Source organism: Falco peregrinus, chromosome 1 (genome assembly GCF_023634155.1).
Source record: "Falco peregrinus isolate bFalPer1 chromosome 1, bFalPer1.pri, whole genome shotgun sequence".
Lineage (NCBI taxonomy): Eukaryota > Metazoa > Chordata > Aves > Falconiformes > Falconidae > Falco > Falco peregrinus.
This window is the reverse complement of record NC_073721.1, coordinates 88963174-88975238: the sequence shown is the minus strand read 5'-3', so window position 1 is coordinate 88975238 and position 12065 is coordinate 88963174. Positions and strand designations below refer to the sequence as shown.

General features: G+C 38.3%; 1 protein-coding gene across 5 annotated transcripts in view; it reads right to left on the bottom strand.

The window, feature by feature from the left end:
* UNC79 (unc-79 homolog, NALCN channel complex subunit) overlaps positions 1–12065 on the bottom strand; it is a 118173-nt gene that overhangs the window by 88359 nt on the left and 17749 nt on the right. For all 5 annotated transcript variants that reach the window (XM_055796057.1, XM_055796067.1, XM_055796077.1 and 2 more), the window contains exons 5-13: positions 11350–11442; positions 9977–10032; positions 9213–9342; positions 7599–7663; positions 5718–5806; positions 4526–4566; positions 3239–3267; positions 1953–2182; positions 1448–1619 (exon numbers count right to left, since the gene is read on the bottom strand). In XM_055796057.1, coding sequence (XP_055652032.1) covers positions 1448–1619; positions 1953–2182; positions 3239–3267; positions 4526–4566; positions 5718–5806; positions 7599–7663; positions 9213–9342; positions 9977–10032; positions 11350–11442 — 905 coding nt within the window. The remainder of the gene's footprint in view (positions 1–1447; positions 1620–1952; positions 2183–3238; positions 3268–4525; positions 4567–5717; positions 5807–7598; positions 7664–9212; positions 9343–9976; positions 10033–11349; positions 11443–12065) is intronic.

Here is a 12065-nt window from a genome sequence, read left to right as displayed (position 1 = left end):
GTGGTTTTCCTCCACGTTTTTTCTTGGGATGAGGCAGCCAAAGGTCCCCTTGCTAATTCAAAGTACAGTCTTCATTGTTCTGTTTTCATTGCAGGCTGAAGTTAAGGTGTTTGCCTCCTGGTGCTTGTCTCAGTTGAGTGTTAACTCAAAGCCAGTATCAGCTGGCAGCCGTTTTAAGAGGAACTCTTGAGCTCTGTCCCATCTCTAGATGAAAGGTATTCGTTTTATAAAAGAAAACAGCAACCCACTATTTCTCACAATCTGTGCTGTCATCTCTGCCAATACTCACTAGAGAGAGATCAAGAGATTTTATAAGGATAGAATGAAGTCACTGAGCTCCTCCCTACCATAGAAAGACAGACTCTCAATGTCAAGGATAGGGCATGTACAGTGTAACAAAACATTTTCTGTTCTCATTTCAATTCTACTTCTGGAAACGTAGGCCTTCAGTCTTTACAAAACATCATTTGAAACAGAATAGACTAACATGGCACAATTAAAAAATGAAAAAAATAAAAGGCTTTAAGTCAAAAACCACATTAAACAACAAAACCCACGAAATGAGCAGAACATGAAGTTTACTCATGTAGTCACTTGAAACACCAGAGCAGCTTTGTCGGCATTATGGGATTCTAGATCTGCCACCCTGCTGTCCCCATCTCTGTTTAGATGATAGATGAGGGGTCCTACTATTTCCCACTTGCCACTGGGTGACTGAGGTGGAGACAGCTTGAGAGCAAGAGCTCAAGGTGAATTCAAAAGAACCTGAGAAGGAGAATTCTCCTTAAGAAGAACCGCAGAATTCATTCCTGCAGATCTATCATACTCCAGTCTGTACTCTTGTCTGGCTTGCTCATGAACTAGTCAGCAACAGCCCTGCTATTTTGGAATAATCTCTGACAGCTACTGTGAGGGCAGAACCAGCAGGTCTTCATTCTGTCAACCCATATTGAGTGAATTAGCGGGAGTACAATGACTGGGACTGATCCAGGTGGACCATCTGAAGGCAGGAAGGAAAAGCAGGCCACTAAGACTCCTCCAGCCTATTCAGAGGTACGTGAGAAAGCTGATCTTCCAGGCAGTGAGGTTGAAAGGTGGAAGGTGAAAGACAGATCGTTCAGGGATTGTCTTTTAAGGTTAAAAGAATGGCACTTAGCAGGGGGCACTTGGGAGCAGAAGATGATGGCATGTAGAAAGTCAATAAAAAACCTGAGAGAGTAAATTGTTATACACTCTATATACAGTACTCGGAGGCAGCCAGCAGCTCCACACAAACTAGTTCTGAAATCATCAAATCTGACAGCTTCACAGTACTCTTTTTTTGCTTACAAATTGAAAAAGTGTCCAACTAAAGCCAAGAAGTGGAAAAAAGAGATCAAATTGAGGCTTCAGAAAGAAAAGGAGAGGGAAGTGAAAGAAGTGAGAGAAGACAGCAAGAATTTCTCACCAAGAACCAAATTCCAAACTGGCTCAGAAGGCGTTGGTCATGCTTGTCATCATCTTTATTATCAAAGTCTGTGTTGTCCAGGGAGTGATGAGAAGAAGAGAGGCCCATCTGCCTCCTGCGGTTGAGTTCATACTCCCTCTGCTCAGCATGAAACTCTGCTTCCTTCAGCAAGCTACAAAACAAGCTTGTGGTCAGCGAATGCAGCTTTCGCCCACTGGATATAGGCATCTGATCAGAGTAACTAGAGGTTAAGGCATCTGATGCCATCATTTTCCTGATAACAGCAATAAAATAACATCAAATTCTAGGACTCAAGGCTGATTTCTTCCATGAGGACACAACTCACAGCTGATGAATACTCTGCTAAAGCAGCAGGAGTTCAGCGCCCCTGCTCTGAACTTACCCTGATGAAACTAAAGCTAACTTGCACAAGATTTGCAGGCAATATTTACATGAAAACCTGATCCTGCTTTACATATTGATGCCTCATAAGCTGTCATATTACCTGATCACAGCTTCCACAGTACACACAAGTTCCTCTGCCCCACACTCCCGGGTATTGATAGGAGGTGGCGAGGTCTGATAAAGATGGGTTTCTGCAGCTGCCCCAACTTCACTGCTGTGATGATTCGAATGGCATCTTTTGCAATAGCGTACTGGCCTGTTGCCATGGCGGCCACAGCAGCCCGCTGAGAAGCACGTGACAACAGCTCTTCTGACATGTGAACTGCAGTTCTGGAAAATAAAAAAGATTTTCTCAGGCCAGAAGTAACAGGAAGTGGAACTAAAAACAGGGATGAAAGTCAGCACCGGTGAACTGGCTCAAGTGTCGGTCATTTCCAAAATCACTATATATAAGTAGAACTATGTGCAAACTCCTGATGCCATGTGTCACTGAACTTCCAGAAAGATGAGCTGAGGGCTAAATGCTGGGCCTAGAATGAAACGTCATGGTTGCTCTTCTTTTGGAGCAGGCCAAACCAACATTTAAGTTATCAACCTCAACTTTCTGGTTTGGAGCAATCTCTAAAATTTACAGTCGTTCTCTTAATCCCTGATTATACTTCAGAATGTCTTTTTAATTTACGTGTAGCAGCAGGCAGATCCTTAGGAGTGTAATCAATGCTGCTACATCAGTTTATGCTATGTAAGGATCTGCCTTATCATAGGTAACTGTACAAGCCTCTGAAATATGTGCTACCTTTATATTTGCCACCTGGTAATCCAGCCCAAATAAAAGCTTTCTTTACCACATAAAATCTAGATTATGTTATACACTGTATTCCTCATTATTGAAATGTTATTAAAACACACTAGCTGGTATGTGTTGCAAGCAGATTCTTTTTGTCAGCAATCTTTTTAGAGCCAAGCACTGAAGATTTTCAGTCCATACTTTTTTAAAAATATACAGGTTTTAGTAGGATTTTGTCCAATTTAGCATTAATCCAAGACTTCAAGGAGATGAAAAGATACAAAAACTTAGATGTAAAATTAATCTCTTGCTCTATCCTCTTCATAAGAAGAGTTATAGAATAAAAGCTGAACTCAACTGCATAATTGAATTGCTTTACTAATTGCCCCTTCAACAAAAAACTACAAGTCAAATCAAACATCAGCAGTTTGAACAAAAAGAAACCTTGTTGCCAAATCATTCCCATTCACCAACAAATGCATTCATGGATACATTGTGAAAATTCAGAATGATACCAAAAAAAACGCACCACAGAGTAATGGAATGACACTACACACAACATCAAATCATGCCCCGTCACACAAATGACTGAATCTTACCTTCTTCTGACATATAGCAGAAATTTCAGCTGTAAGGGGAAGGCATACAAAACATCAACACAGCATGACGATCCATCTGTTTTACTATGGCAGCCATGGGAAAATGGACTTGTTACAACGAAGTCTCTACATTTCCAAATATTATTGAAACCTCTAAGCCTATTGGACTGCATGAGGTAGTACACTGTATACTTAGGCCTACTGGCTATTTCTACACTGAAATAAAAGAACAGCCTTGGTGCATTGCGTGGTGTGCTCTGCATCCCAGCCACCTTCACCTGTGCTTCTGTCTCTTGGATGGACTTGTAAAAGTACGCCTGCAGGCACACTACCGCAGCACGCTGTAGGAAACATGGCACAGATGTGCCCACACTGCCTGTGAAAGCTCACAGGATGAAAGATTAGTGAATACGAATGAACAGTGTAGAAGCAGTCGCTATGTCTGTGGACCACAACTCCACAGAGAAATGTTTGCAGATTCAACCTGTAAACATTCGTTGTTTTCAATCTTGTCCTGGCAACAGCTGGTTCAGTAAATACAGGTGGCCAATTAAAAATAAGTACTTCCCTTAAGTAAACAAAACATTTTTAATCTGGATTAGATTTCAACTAAAAGGAGACAGCAAAAAAAAATGTCCACTGCCTACGAATTTTCAGCTTGCAGAAGAAAGAGAGAGGGAGTGTCTTTGTCCTGTCCTTGAAAACATTATTTTAGAGAATACGTGACTGTCTTTCTAAACCCAGGAAATTCTGATGAGTCTGTCAACAAGCTTCATCTGCATTCTGGTAGATAATAAAATACCAGGCTCTCTCACTGGCCAAAGGACATTGATTGGATCAATGATCGGATCACTGAAAAATATTTTATGTCTTTTTCTGATATCCTTTACAGCCTATTCATAGAATAGTTTTTCAGCTTTCAGAGCTTTCAAATCAGACCCAGGTTACCAGAAGAATTAGCCCCTTTTTTTGGACACTGCTATGGCACACAAGTACTTTTTAAAAACTTGGCCCCAACTGTGGATTCTTCAAAATCTGAAAATCTTTTCAATTGCCTGTTTCCTCACACATAAAGAATTGCATACTATTTCAGACAGAGGATTAGTCAATCTTCCAGAGTACTTTGAGGACATTAAGCAGTATTAAGTACAAGCTACTTTAAAATTCTAAAAAAAATTCTTTAGAATAGAATGCAGCATTTCAAATAATACAGTATGCAGAAGTATCAGCAAGCATAGGGTTGTACAATTATGATTAGTTTGTACCTACCCTTAAAATACCTCTTACCTTGTGGTAGAAGAACATCAATCAACCATTCACTGTGATCCCTATAAAAATTGTATATCTAATTAGCTTTCCATTTTTTATTTATATATGCATTTGTTTTTGCACAGAGGAAATTTATATAAATTAACGTGGTAGGACTAACATTATTCTGAAGCTGCTTTTTTTACAAATGTAGTTTTATAAACTGCAGGCTGCCTTACATTATCATGCCTGTCATTTATTGCAAATTACCACTTTACTGATGCTGGTCCACCATGTTCAAGGCTTTCAAAAAATTAATTTTAAGGAATAAATTTATCAAATTAAAATAGTGTGTGCTTTTAAATTTTGATGGCTAAGAAATGATAGTGAAGAATAACAGGCAAACAGAGGGGAAAAAATGTCCTAGTACCGTTTTCTGTGAGTCTCCTTAGAAGATGTGCTTCTGCCAAATTCAATTACCTTTTCCTGCAGCTTTAAATCAATGATGACTTAAAAATCTAAGGTAAGGTGTAACGGCTTTTCCTACAGCTGGTGTGATATAAAAGTGTCTTAAACTGGGGACAAAAAACCCCATGTAGCTTCTGAACTACATATAACCTCAACCATTTGAATTAATGATTGGAACTCCCCGTAAGTATTAGCAGATCTTGTAAAGTAATGCAAACCAAATTAGCAATCAAAAAAAAAAAAAAAAAAGCAAGGTTAATCAATCATCTCAGGCTATATTCCTTCCAGGTACTGGACAAGCCTGGACCAATTTCAATTCTTCACTCTGATGCTTCACAGTATACCTTAGAGAATAATCTGAAATGTATGTTACAGAAAAGTAATAAAGTCTCTGTGAAAGAGCATTCATTGTAATATCCTGCTTTTAATGACAACTAAAAGATGAGGACAAAAAATATTTCATAAGCAAAAGCTTGTACATTAATGAGGTGCCCCTGTTATAGTCAAGGCATCCCACAGTGTCTACTCATTCAGTGATTTTAACTTTAAAACTCACTACTGTTTAAGCTAGATGCAAATGCTGATCATGTGGGGTAAATTTCTGTAATCGTTTTTCACACTGAGTGGCAGTGTGCTCCCAATATTTCAACAGGGTTATCTATATAAATTATATGCTAATCATAACAAAATAAAGCATAACTCCAGAGTTCTGAACTCTGGAGTCTGACTCTACCCGATCATTTTCCAGCTTTAGTTTACCTACCCTGCAATTCTCTGGCTACATTCTTCACAAAGGTACAGGGGAGGTGGCTTATCACCCAAAGCTACAGACAAGGATGGGTCAATGCACATCTGAAACACAGAGAAAAAGAATTAACACATCTGTTCATTAAAGCTCACTGAAAAAGTTCAACACATTAATGCCAGTACATACAATGTAACACAACTTTGGTATGTGTTGAAAGCATTTAGAATTCTGAAAGATGGTACTCAGCATCTGGCAGTACAGGATCTCAAATTATTTCTAGCAAAGAGAGGGTTATAACTGAAAATGAGAGCCTTCCTAAGTGGGAAAACAACAGGACATATTTCAATATCAGTACTATCACTCTCTGAAAGACAAGTATATTTTGTGTTACACATTTACATTGCATAATCATGACAGACTTTTTTTTCTTCCCCCCCCCCCCCCCCCCCTCCAAAACGGTCACTTAGAAGATCCATTGCTTAGGACAAGGTAATGTAAAAGTCTAGATTTTTCTCTCAGTACAATTTCTTCCAGCAAAATCTAATTTTCAGTCATCACAGTTAACTATACAGCACAATTCCAGCAACAGAACAAAGACCATGGACCCACAGTTCCCTTGGCAGCACAGGTCCAGACTTTGCCTTGCATTAGCTTCCACATTAGCCAGTTACAGAAAACAGTTACAGCTGACAGCCAGTTACACACACATTTGTTTACGTGTTTTGTACTATTTAACAAAAAGCTGAACAGTAGTACACATACATAATATCTTAAAAACTTAAATCAATATGATTCTTACTCTACTCAAGTGAAAGCTTATTTATAAAGATAAATGCCTCTTTGAATGTTTCTCATCTTCATTAACCAAATTTACATTCATCTATCCAAGAGACAACAGGCTGCATTTTCTGAGTGATGATTAATCAAGACTGGTTCTGTCAAAGCTAAGACATTCAAAAATATTCAGGTATTTCATGTGCAAAGTTTAGAACTGTAAATTTCATTGATATTTTGCTCTACTCAGTGCATCACTATATCTAGTGATGATCATAACATGAAGCAACACCTTCCAACTTTTTTTCCCTATGAAAACCTGCATCATGGAGAATGATTGGAGGGGACAGGAAAGTGGTCCCTTGCAGGACTTGTGAGATACGTGTCACCATTATGCCCTGTCAGTCCCCTAGCCTGTGGAAAAGGCTCACTGAAGAACTGTTTGACTCATGCAGTTATGTTAGTATATGAACAGATACCAGGAAAATTGGTTCTACCTATATATTTAACCAGATACAAATGTAATTAATTAGTACACCTAACTGTAGCATATTCTGAACTTGGGATGTTCTTGCCTCTACCATCAAACTGTGCTATCATCCCAGTCAAGCTGTTTTACTTTGGTACCTTGTGCGTAAACAGGAAAGATACTATTTCTCTCTCTCTCTGAGGGACATAGAAGTAAGTAAAGCTTTGTTGCTATTTGCTTTAGGACACATTCCAAGCAAAGGATCACAATCAGAGTAGATGCATTGTGTGACCTCAATCAAGATACCAAGGTAAGCATGTACCTATGTAACTGACATACTGTTTCCTGTACATAGAAATATTTGTGCAGATATTGACATACATATATCTGTTGAGGAAAATATTTACACGGATTAGCCAGGAGCCAACTTGGAATTTTATAAAGTGCTCTGCAACCCTCCTCATGTTTAATATCAAGACTTGGCCCACAGTAGCTGGAGGAAATATTCCATCTTGCTTTAAGCAACCAAAGAACATATTCACTAAGCTCCTGCTCTTGGTCACCTGCACACAACCAGAGCATATGCCTGGGGTGAAAGTGCAACTTCCTATCCCCCAGATAGTTGGGTTTAACCCCTGAAGAAATAGCAGTACCTTCACAGCTGGTTTGTTAATTGCATTATGGCATTCAATGTGCTGGCAATGAATAGGATTCCAGGCTGCAAAACCAAAACACAGCTGATTAACAAACGGAGAAAACATATTTATATTCTTTGTCTCTATCAAAGAGATCGTGGCATCAACTGAGAACAAGATCCTCTTGTACCGAGTACTATACAAACATGAAAGAAGACCTAGCCATTCCTCAGGAAGTCTAATAATTACAATAAACATTATTATCCATATAATAAACATACTACAATAAACAGTAGAATATACATGCCAACTGACTTGTTTGGGATGTAGTTATGAAATGAACCATGAACTCAGCAAAGAAATGGAAAAAGTAAGATGCAGACATCTCTGTTATAGACCCTCCCTGATCTCACCAACACCTTAAATTAATTATCCTTCTACTCTAGGAGCAGGATGATAGGAGTAGCTGAGTAAATTCATTGACATTCCCAGGCAAAATGAAAACACAGCTATGATAAAGGAAAACTAGTCCAGCCACAGAAGGAACCTTAGCTTTGTAAAAGCTAAACAAAGGTGTGTTCAAGTGGCATCACTTGGCTGCTATACAGGATGCCCCCAGGTCAAAATGCCATGCAACTGCAGATAATACTCAACCCATTCTGGGATATATTAACAGATAAGTTATATATAGGAAAATTATTCCAGTCTACCCAGTGCTAGTAATGGTTGAGATGGAATATCACGCTTAGTTTGCGGACCTGCTTGCATGAAAGAAGTGATGTAGAAGCAGTACAAGAAGAATGATTTTTTTAAAGTCAAGAAAATCTATAAACCCTTCAAGGGAAGGCTTTAGAACAGATCAGACAAACATGTATCAGGAACATTCAGGATGTGCTTCAGTTGGTCTAGGGGGTCTTCCAAGGACTCTTCCAATCCTTTATTTTTATTATTTAAAATGTTGCATTCTGGTCTGGGAAATTTTAAAAGTGAACAAAACATATCCCATATGACAGAGATTATTTAAAGCAGGTTGAGACAGGCAAGCAGGAAAAGCAAGTCGTGAATTGCTGCTAGACAGTCCCATCGGTAGCACTGGGGAGTATGGTGGGCAGAGGACTTTGTACCATCCACCTACTCAGCTCCAGCTGTATTGCTGACTTTGTTTCTCATTTTCACGTTTCAGTCAACCTTGATAACTTACCATTATACTGACTGCAGCCGACATCACCTGACTTTATGACAGTAACAGCCAGATAAAGAGTCTTAGCAACAGCAGTAGTAATAGCAGCTGGCTCAACAAAAGCAACCAAAGCTATAATTGAAAGGGACATAAGCCAGAACACTTGTGAGGCCTAGAAGGCAGTTTCACAGACCATTTGGAACACTATTTATTTCTTCTCCTGTTCTGATTTAGTTAATATCAAGAGTAACAAAAAATATTTACTAGCCACCATCACAGTTTTTATTTTTCATAACATCTTTTGAAAATAATTGTACATACTTATGAAAGTACAAACTTATCAAACAAAAGATTTTAAAATACACTGTAGAACTGTAAACATGTGACATTAACACACCTCTAATTATTTCATTTATATTTATTTTGGCCTATACAAAACCAGCTGCACTGACCTGTGTACTGCAGTCCTCTGTACTCACTGATTGCCCCAGGGGGTTTTAAATTGGGCCAATAGTGAAATAACATTTGCACTGCTGGAGGTTTAACTTGAGATGGTCCATAGGCTATCACATATAGCAAATCCTAAGGAAAGACACATACAAAATGTTTATTTTGCAAGGTAACAAAACACAGTTCAATACATATTACTTGTGTTCCGAGATACCTGAACATACAAAATATATACATTTCATCCCTACCAAACATCCTTTGTACACTCTTACAAGTAGATTAGATGACTAACTTCAACACCACATTCATAACTGGCTTCTGAGTTCGATCGGAGGATCCAACAGCTAACACCCACCCCACATAACGTACTAACATAAAGCAAATGAAGCATCTAGCTATGGAGCAAAGAGATGTGATAAATAACTGGATCCAGATCAGACTCAGGCTAAGACAATACTCACAAAAAGTCCTCATAAAAGTTCAGTCCCACATGAACTAAGAACACTGGTCATTACTAAAAGTTCTGCTAATTGGAGCCACAACCACATATTATTTAGGAAACAGAGCTCTGTTCTACAAAACACGGAGCTGCTTCTGTGAACTAAAAATCAGAGGGACCTTCCCCTCCATAATCCAGAAGGAGGATTTGACATAAAGATAATTTATAACTTCTTGGCACACAGTCAGTTCAATTTTCAAGCCATCTGGTTTTCGTTACTATCCAAATACAATCATTTCCACAAAGTATATATGATCACAAACTTACTTTCCACACTTCTTGCTTATATTTCATTAGGCATTCCAATAACTGGCAGTGATACACTGAGAGAGAAAAGACAGTATAGACATAATGCTGAAATGGAAACTCAAATTACAGAAGTGACATAATTAGCTGACTGCTTTGCTTTGTCTATCCAAAACTCTATAGCTCATTTTATTACTTTTTATTTTAAAGAGTTTGCTGGAGAATCATTGCCCTGAAAGTCATCACAAAAGATTAGAAATTGAATATTAGTAACTTGTTCCTGTCAAGGAACGCAGTAAAATAATGAGTATTATGAGTGCACACCTTTTTGCACAGCAATGGAGATCTTTTTCAAACACATCTAGTTTAAGAACACCTGCTAATTCACTTAAACTTTGTCCCTCTGGCACAATATAAAGCTGTAAATGGGTATCTTGTCATTCATCTTGAGGGGCAGTGGTGAAAGTTACATGTAACAATACATTATTCCCATGTATACCAAAGGCTATAGGAGCCACTCTGCATTAAACAAACATAAGAGCCAAACGACCTACTTTACACGTTTGACTTCCCAAAAACCACAGGACAACATTTTCCTCAGATGGCTGTAACATAGAATTCACAAACACAAATAGAACATGTCATAAAAAAAACTAACTTGTGCAAGTAGCTTTAAAAAATGCTGTGCTGTTTTTATTTACCACTGTTGATTACATTAGCATGATGTGATACTCTTCACATGCATAATGCAGCATACGGTTCCTCCTCACACACACCATCTACCCACGTACATAAAACAGGAGATGGTTGACTATAGTACAATGTAACAGCTCCCCCAGGTTAAATTTTGTTTCGATTTGGTTGTATGATCCCACTGATTTACAGGGACTGTGCCACAGTGAGAGAGAGAATGGCCTTGTGTTTAGATACTTGTAACTACATTTAAATTCATTATAGTTCGGTTGAGCCTGCAGCCGGCATTACCTGTCTTTTTAAAAGAACAGCTATCAGTTGTGAACTTTGTGGGATACAAATCACAGTATAAGACAAACTGTTACTATGAACTTCTATAATCAAAGTCAGTGGTGACTGCTGTCCAACACTGACGTTATATACCAATGCTATTTTCTGATGTCAAGCAAGAGTAGATCAAAGTCTCCAGTCCTTGGTCAAAACCTATTTCTTCATCACAACGGGCTCTCTTATCTACATAATGATTACTTCAACCATGATGCTCAGAAATTCTGGTTTTTAACTAAAATCACTTATTTTTCATCCTGTGTTGGATGGCGAGACAGATTTTTCCCATCGTCTGAACTTTTTTGATTGCGTTTGACAGTACTTCATGACTCAGTTTTAGAGAGAATGATACCATGTTGCATGTTTACACATACCCGGGTTTGATGTGTACTGCATTGCAATCATTAGCATTGATGATGCAGATAGATTGACATGTGCTGGAACACCTTCTCTTTTTGAGGATCCCACTTAAAAGAAAGGAAACAAAACAAAACATTTTCTATTATATAAAAAGGAAAATTAGGCAAGAATAGCATATAATTTATTCCAATTGATGCAAATAAAATTCCTAAGGTACCATCTCATATTAAAAAAAACCCACAAAACAAAAACCCTAAAAAACTAAAAATAATCTGTATTGGAGGGGTGAAACTCCTTTTCAACTGGAAGAGAAAGATGACTAAGAATATGGTATTGCTTCACATAGCGCACACCTGGTTTTCCAGATCAATTAAGATTTCATTCTCAGAGCTGCATTAACCAAAGACAGTGATCTTTTCAGGCAATCTCCTTAATCTCCTTCAGAACCCATGGAATAGCCAAAATAACGTCACTTGCATAGTTAGGTGCACCTAGGCTTGGACTGCAGGAAAGAATAGGAAGAAGTGGAGGGTAAAGAAAGAAGAAAAACTGTAAAGCCTGTTGTTGAGGTATACTGATGAATGGTTAGGGTAGTGGTAGCTGCTGGCTGTTGGTGTATGGCATAGATTACTTCTCAGGGTATGAGTTCAAGTTATAGCTACATACCACAAAAATTAGTCCCCCTTGTTACGTGAACTGTGCTAAGATAATGATAAACGATAGCACTGAA